General features: G+C 38.9%; 1 protein-coding gene across 1 annotated transcript in view; it reads right to left on the bottom strand.

The window, feature by feature from the left end:
- ano8a (anoctamin 8a) overlaps positions 1-11,410 on the bottom strand; it is a 28,145-nt gene extending 16,735 nt beyond the window's left edge. The window contains exons 1-6 of the mRNA XM_041804101.1: positions 11,209-11,410; positions 7,374-7,484; positions 5,349-5,481; positions 2,203-2,341; positions 1,964-2,060; positions 1,573-1,689 (exon numbers count right to left, since the gene is read on the bottom strand). Of these exons, the coding sequence (XP_041660035.1) occupies positions 1,573-1,689; positions 1,964-2,060; positions 2,203-2,341; positions 5,349-5,481; positions 7,374-7,484; positions 11,209-11,410 (799 nt within the window). The remainder of the gene's footprint in view (positions 1-1,572; positions 1,690-1,963; positions 2,061-2,202; positions 2,342-5,348; positions 5,482-7,373; positions 7,485-11,208) is intronic.
- Between the last annotated feature and the right edge of the window lie 8,795 nt (positions 11,411-20,205).

Genomic DNA, 20,205 nt, shown 5'->3' with positions numbered 1-20,205 from the left:
GGACTTTCCGTTCTCAAGTTATCTTGTACACATACAAACAAACAAACAAACAAACAAAGATACGGAACCCTTTACATAACCCCCTGCCGATTTCTTCAGCGTGGGTACAAATAAAGACTTTTTTGTTTAATCTTGATGATTATGGATATCTCAAAATATGACAAAGCATCAGTCCAAACTGAGGATTAATAACACAGAAATGTTGACCTTTTGGAAAATTATGCTCATTTATGTACTCAGTAATTGATTAGAGCTCCTATTACACAAATTACTGCATTTATGCAACATGGCATGGAGCCCATCAGTCTGTGGCACTGCTATGGTGTTAGAAGCCCAGGTTGTTCTGAGAGCAGCCTTCACTTCATCTGTACTGTTGAGTCTGGTGTCTCTCATCTTCCTCTTGACATTTCCCCAAACATTCTCCATGGGGTTCAGATCAGACCAGTTGGCTGGTCAATCAAACACCGTAACACCATGGTCAGCAAACCAGTTTCTGGTAGTTCTGGTTTCAGTGTGGGCAGGTGCCAGCTGCCAAGTCACAATGGAAAAGGAAGTCAGTGTCTCCATAAAGCTTCTCAGCAGATGGAAGCATGAAGTGCTCTAAAATCTCCTGGTAGATGGCTGACAGTGTTGACTCTAGACTTGACAGAGCACAGTGGACCAACAGCAGCAGATGAAATTACTGCTAAAACCATCACTGACTGTGGAAACTCTTTGCTGAACTTCAAGCGCCTTGATGTCTGTGCCTCTCCAATCTTCCTCTAGACTCTGAGACCCTTGATTTCAAAATGAAATTCAAAATTTTCTTTTCACCTGAAAACAGGACTTTGGACCGTTCCACAACAGCCCAGTTCTTAGCCCATGTGAGAGGCTTATGCTGCCTGTAGTTCAGGAGTGGCTTGACACAAAGAACATGACACACGTAGCCCATTTCCTGGTCCTGTTTGCATGTGGCGGCTCTTGATTCACTGACTACAGCCTCAGAACACTCTTTGTGAAGCTCCTCCATGTTATTGAATCTGCTTTATTTGACAATCCTCTGAAGGCTGAATTCATCTCTGTTGTTTGTGCATGGTTTCTTACCTCATTTTTTTTTCCAGTCAACTTTATATGAATATGCTTTGATAAAACCTCTGAAAATAGTCTGTCCTTTCAGCAGTGACCTTCTGTGGCTTACCCTCCTTGTGAATACTACACTGATTGTCTTCAGCGCATTTGTCAAGTCAGCAGTCTTTCCCATGATTGTCCTAGTGTGAATTGAAACAGAGGGATTTTTCCAATATATTTACAACATTCTGATATTTTGAGATAGTGGATTTTTGATTTTTGTGAGCTGTAAGCTGTAATCATCAAGATTAAAACAAAAAAAAGTCTCGAAATATTTCACTTTTTTGAGATGGATCTAGAATTCATGGAAATGTAACTCTCTGAATTAAATCAAGGGAAAATGGACTTTTACATGACATTCTAATTTTCTAATAACACCTGTATAAAAACGTTAATGTTATTCTAACAAGGTTAATATGTCTTGATAAGTAGGGTTCCCTTTAAAAAATTGGGAGTATTTCTCACCCAGAGGCTGCCTCTCACAAACAGCCTGCACCCACGACGTCATAAGCTGGTTGAGGATCCTCTGCTCATGGAGAGGAAACATCTGATGGATCACACCTCGAGCTACCAGCTCCGGTACTACAGAGGACACAACATGGTCATGACAAATGAAAGCTAAGATGATATTTGGACAATAACTGATGCAGTTTTCTACCAACACTTAAATTACTACTCTTATTGGTTGTGGAATAGAGCATTCCACTGGTGTGATATTTACTTAAGGCCTACTAATGTATCAAATAAAACATGTAATCCAATATATACAACACAGAATGTTTATGCAACCAAAAAACACAAGTTAAAAAAATATAAGAACATGAAATAAGCCTATTCATAACAGATGTGGGCATACTGATTGGCTGTCCCTCCAGGAAGTGAATGTTGTGAAGCACCTCCCCTTGTTTGGCTCGCAGATTGTCCAGCCAGTACTTAATGATGCTCTGTCGCTCCTGAACATCAAAAAAGTCATTGACAGAAAATAAATCAGGATAATTATAGACATTTTGAGGAGAAATTGTAAAATACAGAATAAAACATGTTTGATAAATAATCCATAGTAACAATATTATACTATAAACAACTGCCTCTCACCTGAGAGGTAAAGAAGCAGAGCTCGCTCTCTATGTTCTCATAGATGTTGTCCTCCTCACAGGAGAAACGGCGCATCCCGCCGCCAAACTGCGGTTTGACAGCCTTGTGCATGCCCATCTGCTCTGCCCCGCGCAGTAAGCTGAGGGGCAGAACAGAAGGTAAGTGAGCAGGGGGATTATTTCTGATGCTGGACTGACACTGAAAGTGAGCACAGGGCGGACTGCAGATGTATGTCGGATTAAGTGTCTTAAAGCACACACACGGTTACTGATGACTGTCACCTTGGTTTGGAAATGATGAATTCGCTGAAACGTGCTTGAAGAAATTGTTTCACAAACAGTTACATCTCGGTACAGCATTTTTACTCTAGCAACACTTGAGCTAACAAGCTTCCACTCTATATGCAAGGCTAATTAACTCCTCAGTTTCACATCAGGGCTAAGATCAGTTTTTTCCCTATCATTGGTTTGATTCCTGGGTTCTGTCTGCTCTGTTTCAAAATACTGCACAAGATATTAAACCCCAAATTTCACCTTAAATCATAACCTTCAGTGTGTCAGAGTCTGAGAGTGTGTTAGTTGATGGTTAGCCTTGAAACGTTAAACTTGTATTAGCCAGTGTATTAAAGATGCAATATGTTGAATATTAGCAATAAAAAAATAATTAGAAAATGACCACTCCTATGTTAAATGTGTTTTTTTTCTGTTGAGTATTACATTACTGCAAACATTTCCAACAGTTCTCAAAACCAGAAAAACTGGATGTTATGTCAAAAAACACGATCTCCAATTTAAAGCTGCCATTATGTGAAGCTGGTGGTAGAAGGGCTTCCTCTCTTTGATGTCTGGTGGCCACCACACCAACATTTATACACCTACACCTACCTGGGCCCTGTACCTTGAAAGATCACTCTGAAAAGTCTAAGGTCTGCTGTTTGTGCGTCCTGACTGGAAAGACTCCAAATATGATCAGCGGTCAAACTCTGAAACCCTTACACCAGCTCCCAGTCCCTCACCCTAGACCCACCCATCGGCTACAATCTTCACCTTTCACCTACCCATTCATAGATACTCATACACCCTCCTCTCATTATTCACCTCCTTCAGGGCCATCAAATTTATACATTTGCTCTCTCCCATCTACATCAGCCTCCCTTGTCTTCTTTTGTTTGTTTTGGTCTTTTCATGTTGTCTTTGTTAAATAATGTATTTCTTGAGTGCTGATTGTTGCACTTACTGCCCTCCCTCACTATCTTTTGTATGTTTTATTGGTATTGGTCTCACTTTTATTTACAATAAAGTGAAAAAGAGCTGCCATGACAGACACAACATGTTTGTTATTGTCATGGAAACACATTGTACTTCTACTAGAAGCTGCTGTTCTGTTGCTGTATCTCATTCATGTTTTGTGCTGCTTACTAATGATGGACCGTGATTTTTCTCTACTGTCATATGCTTAGTTTTTCACCCAAGCTTGTGCAACTCCTCACTCCAGCCCAACCTTAGTAAAATTGTGGCCCCACTAGACATTTCCAAACTGAATTGAGATGTAGTGCTCGACTAAGGTGTATTTACTCAACAGTAAACCTCCATTTTTCATTTAATGGATACATTTTTCATAACCTCCTGAGACCATTCATGTAGGGCTGCAACGATTAGTCGCTGAATGTCGACGAATGATTAGTCGCCATAATCGTTTGTGCTGACTATAAAAGTTAGTCAACATGGAAATTCAAGTGTCGACCTATCGTATTATTGTTTATGATATTGGTAAAATCAAATACCGGCCAGTAAAAACTCATCTGTTCTAGGAGTTCACTAATCAAAGAAGAGAGCCAGCCTCACACCAGAACATGTTGACATGCTCACCTTCCTGCACTGCAGTTTAAAGAAATTATAATCTATTGTTCAGTCACTTGGGCTGGAAGTTTGATTTATTGACATTAAGCTTTATTTGTACTTTTGGACTTTGGATGGGCTATTTGCTTTTATTTATTTTTATGGACATACCAGTCACGTTAAAGAAAGCCATCCTTTAGTTATTTGTAACCTTCAAGGCAGGTGAATTGCTACTACTTAAATTGCTACTATTTACGTGAAATGGGGATCCAAAATAGTATGCAAAATAACCGCAATCAATCAACTAATCGGAAAATTTATTGATAGATTCGTTTTTTTTTTTTCTTTTTTGGAAAGTTTCAATGCATGTGTTTGGGGAAATTTGCTTTTTTTGTATTTTTTTTACATTTCCAGGGGAATTTGTTTGGACATTTTGGGGGTTTTGGTTGGGAATTTGTGGAATTTTCATGAAAATGTGAAAATATATTTCTGATCTTGGGGAATTTGATCTGATTTTCTAATGGAAATTTGCTTTCAAAGTTGTATATATTTCTTTGAAATTTGGGGAATTTATTTGTAATTATTGGGAATTTGGGTGGGAATATCCCTTGTAGTTTTTTTTTTTTTCATAAATTTCAAAGAATTTGTTTGGAATTTGGAGGGAAGTTTTGGCCATTTCATGTAATCTTTGGAGAATGTATTTGTTTGTTTTATGGAATTTGATTAAAAAATGTAAGCCGGAATTTGCTTTGAAATTTTTGAAAATTATCTCGATTTTTTTTCTCAGGAATTTACATGGAATATTTGGAGAAATTTCCAAGAAATTCAAAACTTACAGTGGAAATTTTTGTTCATGCTTGGCCTTAACTGGTCCTTGGAGCCCATGATTAAAATGATGGCTGACACCATTTCTCACTAACTGAGGTTGCCACTCAGCCAAAACATGCTCAAAAACCAATCTAGTGCTCTATTTTCTGCAGAAACAGGAACTTTTATACCTATCAGGTCCTACCAATCCCCAGAAAGTCCAATCTTGAATTAACACTAAATACCCTGTATGCAAACTTAGCAGTTAAATACATTTATATAAATTTACAATCCACCTACAGGAATAGCATATCAATGTTTACTGTTATTTTAACCTCAGTGCTTTAACTAACAACAAGCAGAGCACATCACTGGTAGCTTGGAAAAGGAGAAAACAAGCCCAGATGTCTTCAGTCAGAGCAGTTCAAAGAAAGAAATCAACAGCCCACACATGCGTGCATAAACACAAACACAGTGAGAGTGTAGTTTTAAGAGTCTTACTTCTCAAATGTCGTCGTGATGAAGAAGGCGTGTGTCTGGGCGTGTTTGTGCTGTCGAACCTGAATGCTGACCTGTGGGATCCCAACACGGATCTGATTCAGGAGCCACAGCAGAGTGTGATCGTCTATGGTATCTGCACAGAGGAAAAGTACTTTCAGTTGACAGCAGACATTTTCATAATTTACACACAACTGCATGTGTTTTTTAACAGTAAGTTCTTTGACTATGATCACTTAATTCCTCATTCATTTAGAGGTCTGTTTTCCAGAGGCAGGACATAATGAGTTCACTGCTGCATTAAGAATGTGGACTGTACTTATGTGTCACCGCTCTGACAGCAGGGAAAATGAGCAGTGTGGATGTGGTGGCGATAAAAGGTCACTTCCATTAAATCCCTGTCTGCATATATCACTAACTATTTTATATAGGCTGAAGAGAGAGAGGCTATAACTCAGAATGATTACATTCAGAACCCAGCCAACTGTATGGAGTGTGTTGTGCCTCCTATGAGGAGTTTTTAGCCAGGGGGCAACAATCTCAGAGGAGGCACAAGGCTTGGTTTGCTCTGAGGCTGCCAAAATTAGATTTGCAAGTATTGACTAAAACCATGATAAAGCAGTTATTAAGTAGTTTATAAAAAGGTCTTTGGATAAGAAAAGCATGCATGAGCCTTTTAAGGGTTTTATCAGTGAAACAATCAAAATCTGTGATGATTATTTTACTGCAGTAATTCACTTTTTCTTCTCCAAGAAAAAGTGGGGGGGCTCCAAGGAAAAAAAAAATGGGACACACTGATATCAAGTATCGACATGTATGGTAATGTCTTCATTTGTATCATATCATATCACACTGTTCGGTATTGGGTGGTGTTGTATTGCTCTGTAACATATTGTAATGTTTTGCATCGTATCATATCGTATCACATTGTTCAGTGTTGTATGGTGTATTGTACTATTTCGTATCAAATTATATTGTATCATAATGTATTGTATGGTATTGTATGTAATTGTACTGTTTAGTTCCGTATTGTTTTGAATATCATACATGTCTGGTATTGTATGGTGTTGTACTGGACTGTGACGTATCGTCCTGTATCATATTATTCTGTTTTGTACTGTATGGTGTATTTTACTGTTTCATATTGTAACACAACGTATTGTATCATACTTTTGCTTATTGAATCGCATCACATTGTTTTTGGAAAAATGAGAGAGACAGAAGTGAAGCCATGTAAATTTTGATACTCTGATACTTTTTGATACCACATGCTGTAAATTAAACAAAATGTGTTTCTTTTATGACCCATGGCAACAAGAAGTACAAAGCTCCAAAAACCTTCTGATCTTCTGTCTTTTTTTTTGCAAATGTCTTTTAACCAGAACATGGGGGGACTTTTAGAACATTGCCAACATAGCAATCAATCAATCAATCAATCAATCAATGTGCAATTTTAAAGGATGCAGGAGTTTGTATGTTTTGTTAAATAGAAAACAATAAATTATAATCCAATATGTGATACCTAAGGCTTCTGTTTTTGTTGTCATGTAATCAGCATAAGTATCAGTATCATCTGAATTTACTAATATTATATTTGAGTTTAAATTTCACATATTTTGACAAAAGAGGACAGAATACAACTTTAAGGAGGGTACACAGGGATGTACAATCTGAAAAAGGCTATGGCATAGGCTAAATAATGTCCTTCTACTTTAGCTAAAGTCAATTTATTTGGTAAAGGAAATAGCATTTGTTTATAAAGTGTATCTCTCTGAGTAAAATAGTTATTTAATAAAATGCTTCCAAATCCCATTTTTATGCAACAGAAGCAGCTACCTTAAATCTTGCTGCAGGACAGGCTGGTCTGCAGACACACAAATAAATGGATGAGATTTAATCCTCCCCAGAGACCCTTTAAAGTCCCAGCGATGCATCTGAGTGGCTGGCTGACCAACAAACATTAATCAGGATCCTCTGTTCTCTGTACAGCGTCACATGGAGGACAGGCTGGACTGGAGCTTACCGTACCTGGGAATGTCATGAGGATATCACAGTTTTCGGTGGGCACCATCTTCAGCCAGGACTTCCGCGACATGATATAGTGCCTGGCCTGCAGGAGACGCTTCCCAAACAGTTTATCTAGAGGGAAATAACAATAAAAGGGTGAGAAGGTGAGTGTGAGCTACTGTAAGGTTAATAAAGTCTGAATGAGGGCCAGACGGAGGGAAAGATGGACAGGCAGCTGCTGTGTTTTGTCATCAGGGCGATCAAGGGCACAGACAACAGGGTTAGTCATTATCCTCTCTCTTCTCCTCATCACAATGATATATTTTGTCCTTTCCTGTTTTTTGCTCAGTCACAGAGACAAAAAGACGGTAGTAATTGTTTAGCTAGCGTGAAGGCTGACTACACAGCACTGGTGACACAAATCTGAGCACATGTAATGAGCTCTAAACAAACAGATGATCTCTAAACTGTGCAAATAGACAGCTGAAAACTCAAACCAGCCTCAAAAAGCTCTAAAATGAGGCTGAAAGCAACAGGACCTCAGAGCAGTGTTATCCCACTCATCGCAGTACAGTGAAAGATCTGTGGTCGTCAGTTTTGCCCCTCTTCTTTCACACATTGGTTCTCACTCTGAAGTCACACTCTTCAAGTCACACTGTGTGTCTGACGCTGCACAACGGCTCCGGTGATGGAAGAGCAATCTCCTCACTGTTCATCCAGTCTTACTGTACACTCTGTCACTGCATGTGAGGATTAGGATTTCACTTTCTGCAGCGTAACTGTATAAGCACGTCATCTTTCAGCACGTCGTATTACTCTTATTAAAAGCTGTCAGTGCTGCTGTCACCTCTCTGTTGTACTATTAGGTTTAATACTCAGTGACAGATGGAGAAACATCTTATACTGCACCCATGACAAATAAAAGCTAACAATCCTACAGGATCATGTTCCTCTGACCGAACAGCTGCACAGCTGATGAGATTTATAAACCACTGTTTGTGTATTGTTGACTGTGTGCTAAATGATGTAATCCAAGCCATGTCACTGAAACTTAATGCTTTCCTTTGTCTTGCATGAAGTGAATTTTTCTCTGTACATTTTTTCCCCACCATGACAGGTGCCGACATATTGCTCTGGTGCAGTTTCTTGTAGCCAAAGTCTGCACTTCAAGTCCCTTCCCTTTTACTCTTTAAAACACATATTTCATCTCTCAGTAAAACAAACAACTTGCTAGGTCAGTCCACAGCAGAGGAAATTCTAAATTGCTGGTCCAGTTTAATTTAATTTAATTTTTTATTGAACTTTATTTATTTAAAAAAAACTGGCAGCTGCATTCACGAAATAACCGCAATGCAAAGATTGGAGATTAAGCAACATTTCATAAATAAAACAGAGAGCAGGTCAGAGGTCAAACCCCTGGATTAATTATATGTAGACCAGTTTTAGAAGTAGATTCACAAATGATTGCTTGTTTTAGGGTTGTTAGCTTAAGCTATGTAGCTAATGTAGCTACGTGGTTTATGCAGCTATTATAAGCTTCGTAGCATCATTAGGATAGATATGCATTAGCTCATGAGCTTTTGCTAGGTTAGCTAAATAGATAAGTTATCTCCTTAGCTTATGGGCAAACAGAGCTACATAAGCTATGTTTGCTACATTAGAATGTTTTCATGGAGGATGAGCTTTCTTTTACTTGGCTTTAACCCTAACTTTTGTAATTTTTGCAGGTCAGGTTTTAACTTTCAACTTTTAGTATACTGACTCTTACCTTAACCCTTACCCTAACCTAAACAAAAGTTAAAACCAGACTTACTTTAAAGGCTTTAGCATGTATTCCCATTCTGACAGATACGGTGTCTCACACCAGTGATGTGTGAGAGGGGCGTCTGTGAGCTACAGTCTGCAGCCAGACCGCAAACTTTCAGATACTCATGACTATTTGGGTAGTGACTAGGAATGGTCCTAGACTAATAATTCCAGATCTAAATGCACTAAATGCAAATCATAATTCTGTTTAGTCAACCAGACTGAATTCAAGTAAATACATTGTGTTTACCAACTTAACACTGAAACGAGAAAACAACTTAACACTGTTATGTTGGAAAAATAGTTTACAAAATGCAGCTAACGCTAGCAGTTCTAGTACCCCTGGCCTTCGTTTCTCTTTGCTGGTTAATGTCCATATTCCTGAGCTGAATATCATCATTCAGTGCTGTGGTTATACAGTATGTGTGTATAATCTGACACAGGCTCTTCATTCTTATTTTCTACATCAAAATAGTGATAAATGTGCTGCTCCCACAAAATGATATCAGTGCTATCAGTTAGCGGTTGTTTCTACCGGAGTAAAGAGCATTGTGACAGAAGGGAAGTAGCCATTAAGAACAGCTATGTGATGTGATGGTGGTAAGGCAAGACAGCCTGGGTGCTGACCATCGAGCTCATACGCCCCCTCTCGCAGACCGTTGTTGTGAGACACCGTCTCTGTTAGAATGGAAATGCCATAATTTGCCAGCACAACATATTTCCAGTTTTAGATTTTTTTTTAATCCAACTGTATCCATAAACAAAGCCTGGAAGTAACATTAATGGAATAACCACATTGCAAGCATTGTAAACTAAACAACATTTCAGAAATAAAACGGACAAAAAGGTCATAGGTCTAACCCAGGGGTAAATCACATAGACCCTTGGCTCACTTTAGCTTTATTAGATTTAGCTTGAGTTAACATAACTATGCTTGCTTTATAGTTAACATTAGCTAAGTGGGCTTTAGCCTACATAGCTAAATATAATTTATCTTTATCAACTACACAGAAAACATCGCTACATAGTTTACATAGCAAATGTTAGCTCTGTAGCTTTGTATTAAAGATATCCGCGAGATTGTGAGCTTTAGCTACATAGCTATGTTATCTACATAGCTTAAACAGACAGTTTACTCAGCTTTATTAAATGGTTTGTAATCCATACATTAACCCTTATCCTAATCTAACTGAATGTTAATACCAATATATTTGGTAAGTTTAGTAGCAGTAGCATGTGTTCCTGTTCTGACAGATGCAGTGCTTCACGATAACGTCTGCAAAAGGTGGCGTCTGAGAGCCACTGTCTGCAGCATAAATTACCCTAAAGTCAATCGTCTCCGTAATAATGTTGAAACGTATGCAAACAAAGAACCAGAACTTTTATTGATTAGGGTTACATCAGAAAGGTAAATTGTAATTGGTTAGCATTTTTAGCTGACTGAATCTGTGTCTAAGTAAACCCCTGTAGGTGAAGATGCTAACTGGGCAACAAACTCTAAAACTAAGGGCCCCAGAGATAGTTAGGGGGCTTTAAAATCACCGTAGATCATCTTAGATGCTGCTAATATCCTCATTATGCAAATGCAGAAATGCCGGTGAGTTGCCTTCTCTCAGCTGAGATATCTCCTCTTACCACTCAAGTGTTCAACACCTGAGAGAAAGCTGACACCCGAGCCTGCAACCCTATCCCTCTTTAGCACTCTTTAAAGTAGCACAGCCCGTCCGGACATGCACATGACTCCTGCATGCACCTGTGGACCACTACAGCCAGACTCTTCCCAGTCAGGCCTGTGTGAGTGAAAGGGAATGCGCACCAAGAAAAGACGCACGAAATCAATCACAGATGATTGACCCCTCTAATATCCTGTGAGTCATTCATTCAAGTCTATCTACTGAGGCATCCACGACTGCATCATTACGTCCATGCTCAGTAGCATAATCTTTTTTAAATCCCCATCTCTGTTTTCTTTGAAATGGGCACAAATGCTTCCATCCGATCTGTGCAGGCGCAGGACACAATTTCTTTCCAGCGTTTTTCTCTCACTCACCGAGCACTCCGGACGGCGTTGAGGACGTTTGCTGCTGTTGCTGCTGGTTGTTGGTTCTGTCCTGCTGCTCGCTTGGCACCGTCCTCTCCATCCTCTCCCCTGCCCCGTCGCTGTCGTCGACGTCTGCGGTGCCGCTGCCGTTGCTGCTGCTACTGTTTACAGCAGCGTCGGTATCAGCTGCTCCGGTGCTCGCAGCTTGCATGGTGGTGTGTCTGTGTCGGTGTTTGTGTGTCTCGGTGGGACAGGAAGGCAACACTGCGCGGGAATTTTTTATTGCATGGCTCGTGTATGTACAGGGAAAGTCCTCAGTGTATCTGATAAATGAGGAGGGGGAGGAGGGGGAGGAACATGATCATGGCTTCTACACGTTACGCACACCAGTCGTGACTGAGGAGTGACGACAGAGATGAGGGGAACACCGCGCGTGCCGCAGGTCTGCAAGAAGTGACATAATACTGCCTATATATGAGACTTAATGCTGCACGTGCAAAGCTGCAGCACGGTCAATCAGCCATGTATTTGATTATATTGATCACAATCGATCTTCATGGTGTGCTTCACGTTTTCAAATTGCTCATTTAATTTTTAAAAAAATAAACAAATTAAACTGGTAGGCATAAATTAGGCTACATTAAATGTAATAATTTCTATTAAATGTTATTTTTTAGCATAGATCATATTTCTGGAGCATATGTGTGCGCTCTTTGTACAGACATGACACCATCTGAATAAACTGACACCCATTTATTAGCTACAACAGCAAAGAAAATCACCAGTGGCCATATTTACTCTGTCTTTGTCTTCATTTTTATTGCCCGAGGAGTGTAGGTGTCAGACACGAGAATTACACGAACAGTTTTCATTTACAGAGACAACAGACAGTGCGTAAAACATGACAGAGCAGGACATTTTACTGCACAGTAACAAATGCAGACATGAAAAGTAAAGGGATGTAAGGTACCACCTTGACCACAGGGGGTGCCAAAATCGACAAATTGAAAGTTCCTTACAGGTGCTTTAAACTCTAGATCAGGGGTTTCAAACTCAAGGCCCAGGGGCAAAATACGGCCCGTAGTACAGTTATGCTCTTCCTGCAAGCTCATATCATATTTTTATTATAACTGGCCCACCGGCATGAGGTCTGCAGATTTCCTCCAGTATGAAAATGTAAATTGAACCTTGATGATTTTAAATATCGCATAAAGTAATAAAACAATGAAAAAGTAAAGACTCAAAATATTAGATAAGTCAGGATGTGGAAAAGAAATTAATTTGTATTTCATTTCATATTTTCAATTTTGGGTTGCGCAGTTATGACTCTCACTTATGATTTTCACTTTTTATCTCATATTTTGACCTTTAAGGTTTACATTTGTACATTTTAAGTCATATTTAGCCCTTTTTTAACTTATTAGTTTGTAATGATATCTCATGTTTTGATGTTTACATCTCCTAAACTTGACTTTTAATCCCATATTTTTTCATTTTAGACTCACAATTCAAAATTCTAACTCATCTATTGACCTTTTAAACTCACAGTTTAGAATTTGATCTCATATTTTGACCTTTAAAACATGATTTGGATTTTCAATGTCATACATTTACCTTTAAAACATATTATTATCACATTTAATTTTGTGTTTTGACCATTGACTGCAGAAAGAATTGGACAAACCCCATGTGACGTCAGTTGTCTGCTTACAATAGGCGGACTCAAACAGCTCTTGAAGCCAATCCATGGAGGCTCCCATATTGAAATCACGGTCTCAACCGAACTTTGGATCAACCTAACGGCCCACCCACTAAGTGCGACTTCCTGTCAGCCTGCTAGCTAGCATTCTAGTTGACAGAAACGGAGCCTCTGCCTGCCGAGTTATCCGTCAATCAAATGAGACGCGCCAATCAGCTTTCATCCTAAATATAATCCAAACGATAGTGGTACAAAAAAAATCCCCCCCCATACAGTGAGAGCACAATAAGACACTAGCTAATGAGACACGTTTGGTGTTTTGAACCAGGCTGTAAACCAGTTTATTTCTAATGTCAAAACCGGCTGTTTAACATGTGTCCAGATGGGACTTCTGGTGTTCCTGCAGCCAGCCTCAAGTGGACACTCGCGGTATAGCAATTTTTTGCACTTTCGCATTGGCTTCATTTTTCAGGACCAGAGGTTGCCGCTTGGTTTTGACCTTTTGAACCAATAAGTTTGACTTTTTCTCTCAGATTTGAGCCTTTAGATGTATCATTTTGACTTTTTTAATCCTCAGAATCATTTATCATCATTCCTAACTTTTTTCCCCCAATAATTTATTGCCGTTGAAAATAAGGTTGACAGTTTGTGGTTAAATATTGATCCTTTTAGGCTCCCAGGTTAGACCAATATTTAGAATCTGGACACTGCTGTGATTGAGTTTAACATCCTTGCTCTGGATTATATAACTATGCTCTTCACATTAAAATATTTATAGTGTCATTGAATCAGAGGCCAAGGAAGGATATTAGAATCAGAACTTCAGGGATGCTCAGCGCCTAAAGATAAATGTTCCTTACACCCACCGAAACAACATTATTTTCTAATGTATTAACAATAAAACAACTAGGTGACATGAGTTTTACCCCACATTTTCATAGAATATGCCTTTTATACATTTTGAACTTTGCATGTCATCATCATCATAGTTGCCAACATCACATCACCATTTTATCTTCCTCTGATTGGTTCATAATGGCCATGTAAAGGAGAACACAAAGCTTTTATTCTTTAACAGCCTACATATGGTGAAAGTAAATACTAATGCCTACATTACTGCAGTACTTTAATATAATCTTGAGATAAAAATGACTTATTTTAGTACTTCAGTTCTTATTTTCGACCAGCTTCTACTGGCAGAAGCAGCATGTAACATAGATCAAGTCTGACTTAACTTCATTTATCTGATAATGTTTGACTACTTTCCTTCCAAATACAGGTTAGTGGTCCAAAATATCATGAAAAAAACATCTAATTCAGAACAAAATGTATTTGCCTATGTGGGGAAATTCTCTCAGCAGTTTTTCATAATGCTTCATTTTTACCAGCTGTATATTAAAGTGACAGACTTTTTAATGCATCAGTAGGCTTTATCATAATTACCTCCGCCAAGGAGGTTATGTGATCAGGTGGGTTTGTTAGTTAGTTAGTTAGTTTGTTTGCAACATAACTCAAAAAGTTGTGGATGGATTTTCATGAAATTTTCAGAAAATGTCACAAATGGCATAAAGAGAGACAGCGAATTGTAGCAAGAATACTCACAATGCTGGGAGGAATAGAGGAATATTCACTCTCTGCCATGACTTCCAGTCGTCCAGTGAGACCATGGATGAGACCGTCAGTGCATCTGTTGGCACCAGCAGGCAATGCTTCCACCATGACAGTCTACCTATAGCGAAGCCAGTACTTTGCCTCACCATGTTCCCATCCCACCGGGGAGGGAGTAATCAGCGAATACTGTGGTGGAGGGCACATAGGGACGGATCCAGGAATTTTTTGAAGGATTCTTCACTATTGGGAGATAGGGCTAATGGCGGAGGTCTGCGCTCTCCGAGTGCTTTTCTAGTTTGTTAATGTAGCATACATTGCCATAAAAAACTAGGGGATTAGGTTTAGGTTTTTGCACATAGGGCCAGGGATGTTTAACCTGACATGGCAGACTGTTTACATATCAGTTGCATGGATATATTTCACATCTGCCTGAAAAACCTCTCATACAAATGATAATAGTAATAATACATTTTATTTATAAAGCACTTTTCAAAACTCAGAGACACTGTGCAAAAGTTAAGACATTACATACCAAAGAAATCAAAAGACCCTATAACAGCTAAACACACAACAAGCAAACAACAAGCAATCAAACAAGCAGATAATCAAGCAGCAAAAGACAAGACAATGGAATTAAACATTAAAAGCCAGTTTAAAAAGGTGAGTTTTTAGCAGGGATTTGACAGTCTTGGATATGGTTAGGTAGGTGGCGGCTATGGAAAAGGCTCTGTCCCCCCAGGTTCGGTGTTTGGTTCTTATGGGTGGAGAGAGGAGATTGAGGTTTGAAGAGCGGAGGTTACGGGAAGGGGGTGTGATGGTGTAGGAGGTCCGTAAGGTAAGGAGGGGCCTGTTGGTTCGGGGCTTTTTGGGTGAGGAGGAGGATTTTGAATTGGACAGGGAGCCAGTGAAGGTTTTGAATGATGGGGGTCATGTGGTCATGGGAGCAGGTATGGATGAGGAGGCGTGCTGCAGATTCTGGATGTACTGGAGTTTATTGAGGACTGTTGAGGATGTGCCATAAAGGATGCTATTGCAGTAATCTAGTCTGGATGTGATGAAAGCATGGATAAGAGTTTCAGCTGCAGGGACGGAGAGTAGTGGACAGATGCGGGCTATGTTTTTTAGGTGGAAGGAGGCAGTTTTTGTGAGCTGGGTGACGTGCCAATGAAAGGAGAGGTAACTGTCAAAAATGATAACAAAGTCGCGGGTGTGAGGTAAGGGGGATAGGGTGAAAGAGTCAAACTGGAGGCTGAAGTTATGGATGGGTTTGGTGACTGATTTGGGGCCAATGATCATAAGTTCAGATTTATTGTAATTTAGAGAAAGGAAATTGTTGTTCATCCAGGTATTTATTTCAGTGAGGCAGTTGGTTAATGTGAAGATGTACAGCTGGAAGCTGCTGTAAATGTTGTCAATTTTAGACTGGAAGTGGGAGAGGAATGAATTGCATTTGTCAGTGGTGAAGGCAGAGGAGGTGTTGTCACAGGGCTTGAGGAGTTTGTTGAGGAGGAGCTTAATTTAACGACAGCAACGACAGGAGCATGTGTGTTGTACTTTTTCCTTCATCACCTGTGATTACACGCGTGAATGACTACAGTGAGCAACCAAACAGACATATTCCTCCTTGTTCCATAAACAAGAAGTACTGAATGTAGCTTTGTTAGGCTTCATGCAAATTTGAAGCTTTGAGTTTTTGCTAACAGAGCTAATTTTTTTGTCTACTGTGTTCCAGTGCACATGTTCATTTGCTAAGATGTTTAATGCCAAATGAGTCTCTAGATAATATGTAGTAGATTATGATCATTCTGTTTGCAGAAACTGTTGATTTACACTTTATTCATGTTCTAAATTGATCCTGCTATTTTAGCATATGTGAGCAGGATTTATCAAGTATGCTGTTAATGTGAAACAGTATTTGTAATTTATTTTTTCAATCATATTTAACTAAGAATATTATTATGCAGATTTAACATGGTACACTGAATGTTTGTTTATTTCAGAACCACACACACACACACACACACACCCAGATTGCCTCTTTGATGTACCTGCCAAGTGTTAACCTACCTGGACCATACTAAAGATCCTCAACTGTTCATCTGTTCATCCTAACATATTCCATACTGTCACCTGCTCAAAAGAAACATTTAAGAGGTTTACACTTCACCACAGTAAGACACGTCATCTTATAGCCTATGCACAGTTTGTTTTCAGAGATCTTTTTCTCCCTTACCACAGTTTAACAACACTTTAAAAGATAAACAGTTTGAGAGTTGAATCAAAACACCGTATGGTCGTACATTAAATTCTGCATGTCTCATTTTCCACAAACAACATAAATGTATGGAAATGTTTGCCTAGCAGAGCCAGAGAGACACTGATCTGATTTCATGGGATCAATTACTCATTCACACCTTCTGCTTGGCCGTCACCCAAAGGCTCATTAGTCTGCCTGTCACAGGTGCTCACTGTCACGTCAGTGCTGACTCTTTCAATTCTCCCTCAGCTCTGCCTGAGAGTTTTCTCTGTGTCACTGCTTTGAGCAAAAAGGGAGAGAAAAAAAGCAGATCACCAACTGAATGGTGATTTTATGCAGTCGATGAAAGTTATATCCACCTCGTTTAGCTTGGCCAATTTGGCAGTACACTATCATGGCCACTAGATGGAGGCAGTAGCCAGTTTTACACCAGCACAGCATGGTAATGCTGCGGTCAATAAATACTTTATTACAGTTCTTACAATGATGTTCATTTATCCAATTTCACATCTCTACTCATGTTTATCTGATTAATTGTGGAACATAAAATGTCTAATTTCCCTTAAATGGTTTGCAGTCCTTTAGAAAATTGTCCTAGGGAAATGGTGAGACAATAAAGGTCAAAGCTCAAAGTTGACAGTTCTGATAGATTAATGAGAAACCCCCCCAAAAAAATCTAATAGGTGGAATTTCCCTGATTTTCCTCCAAAAACAGACAATGAAAACAAACCATGCAAAAAAATGAAAGAGAAAGGATAAAGTGAAGCACATCAGCATCCAGAGAGAGGAGCAAGAGATAGTTTTGATTACTGCTACAGGGAAAAGTCAAACACACCCCTATTTGTGTTGCATCAATGATTAGATTTAAGAGAAAATGTTGTAGGCCATATTACTGCTGTGCCTCTGTTCAAACTCAGATCACCTGAAAGATCTACATCAGATCAGACTATAATGGAAGCGTTTCAAAAATTATCGCAGACCTCTGAAAAAAAAAGTTTGTATATAATTGTATTATAGGTTTTTTAGTTTGTTTTTCTATTTTACTTAAAAATAGGTGTGGAAAACAAAAATTCAAGGCTATTGGTTGGTGTGAATTGGAGACTGAAACAAAATAATGCAGTGGTTGTAACTGCATTACTCTGATTTGAGGATCTGTAATCTCTATGTACATCCAAGCCTTTGGAGAAGAAATAAGGCTCTGAGTATGTGATGGATAATCAATGACGGAGTGAGAGAACACTATGACAGCTGGTCAGAGCTTACAGCAGCTCTGCTAATGATATCCACAATAACCCTTCATCAAAGCTGCCCATATGGGGGAAAGGGGGAAGCTATAGTCTCAGTTTGGCTGTTGGAGGTTATAAAGATGGTCCATCTTAAATTCAAGCAGTAATATTTTACATTCAACCTAGATATGCACCATTACCAATCAGTGAAAAAAAAATCCCATTTATTCTTTGTTGAAAATGGGACCCTATTTTCCTAATATGATATGAACCCTTTTCTACATAATATTAACATTCTGTGGAGACTAGCTAAATTTTACTGTTGGGCATTAGATGTTGCACTAATAATGCTAAAAAAAAAAAAAAAAAAAACTTTCAAGGCAGAATAATAAGGGGGAAAAATTGGGAGGCAGTTAGAGATTAAAACGCCAACAATAACCTGTTAACAACCTCCAGAAGGTTAACCAGAGCTAAGCCAAGGAGCCAAATAATTTTGAAAGGCAGGCATCTGATCAAGAGCACATCTGGGGACAGCCCTTACTGGGTCTTTTAAGGGTTTCAACCATTTACATGGGCAGGCCAGCCATTTGTGGTCAAGTTAATTATTACTAAGTAAATCTTTTACTCACTATGTCTTTGGTATTGAGTGCAGGTAATGCTTCATACAAACATTTTATCCATGTAAAGCATTACTTTAAAAATGATTACTTACTCCTCTTCATCCCACCTCAGTGGGCAGTGGTTCTCAAATGGTGTGCCTTGAGGCAATTTTAAGGTGTGGCGTGGGAATTTTTATAACCACATTTCAGACTGCAACAATACAAAAAAATAAAGATACTGTAATTTGTGTTTTAGAGGCTATTTTGCATGGATAAGAACATGGTGTGACTTGAGATTTTGGCTTGATCTTAGGTTTGCCTTGAGCAATTAAAATGTGAAAACCACTGCCCTAAGGCACATAAGGCGCCAGTGAGCTTTCTCTATTGCATTCATTGCAGTCTCCCCATGATAGCTTCATCTGATTTAGCTCCTGTGTAACAGTTCTGTGTCCAGTGGTTTTGGGCCTTCCCAGTTTTCTTTTTTTTTCTGGTGGTGTCCTTCTTACAAGACAGTCTCAAAAGCACCCTCTTGTAGGCAACCACTGTGAGATGCTGCATCTGTAAGGACAGAAATACATGCTAAAACTTTCAAATGTAAAATTGGATTAAACTTCTGGTTAGGGTTCGAGAAAAGGTTAAAGTAAGTGTATGGAATATTAAAAGTCAAAATCCTGACCTGCAAAATCTGATTACAAAATGTTTAAGAAAGTAGACTAAACAGTCTGCTTTTACAGAAAATACCCTGCCCTCCATGAAACACTAATCCAGCTAACAAAGCATGTTAGTTAACATGTATGTTAGCTACTAAAGCTATGCAGCTCATAAACCCATATTTTATTCACGTAAAATAGCTACATAGCTGTCATAACTAAAGCTAAAGAAGCCACTTTAGCTATGCCAGCTTATGCTGTTTGCTAAAGCTAACTTAGCTACATAGCTACGTTGCCTACCACGCTAATTTAACTATGTAAGTAATAGCTGCTTTTCCTTAAGATCACATTGCAGATGTCTATGTCATGTTGCTAAAGCTAACGTAGCTACATTGGCTTATGCAGTAACGTAGCTAGCGTAGCAAGCAAAACCTATTTCTAAAACTACCAGTTTTAAAAGTAGGTAAGAAAAATAATTAATATGTTATACCAGCAAATCAACATCGCTTCTTCCTGACAGGACTAACCTGACATGCCAGTTAAACAGTTTCATGCATCCATTGCATGGATCTGTTTCTCATTCGTCTGGGAAAACTCATACAAAGCATTCAAGAAGGGCAGGACTTTTCAAAAGATTCTTAGAAGGTGGTCGGATAAATGTTCTCTCTGTCACATCTATTTCTCATTGTCAGAACTCAGGCCCAATGTTGAATGGCATTGGGAATGGCAAATGTTCCTTTAGTATGACATAAAAAATGACCAACCAAGACACCCCATGACCTCAACCCAATAAAACTACGTCAACCACATTTACATTATCACATGCATACATTAAGTTCTATCTGAAGGACAGAGGACTGGTCATGTTATCCTCCTCTTGATACATCCATAATTGTTATCCATAATCCAATTTATAATTGTTTCTTGTTTGTTGTTTTCTCCTTTTACGAGCAAAAGACTGCTA

Source organism: Cheilinus undulatus, linkage group 13, assembly GCF_018320785.1.
Source record: "Cheilinus undulatus linkage group 13, ASM1832078v1, whole genome shotgun sequence".
Taxonomy (NCBI): Eukaryota; Metazoa; Chordata; class Actinopteri; order Labriformes; family Labridae; genus Cheilinus; species Cheilinus undulatus.
This window is presented reverse-complemented; position numbering and strand designations above follow the sequence as displayed.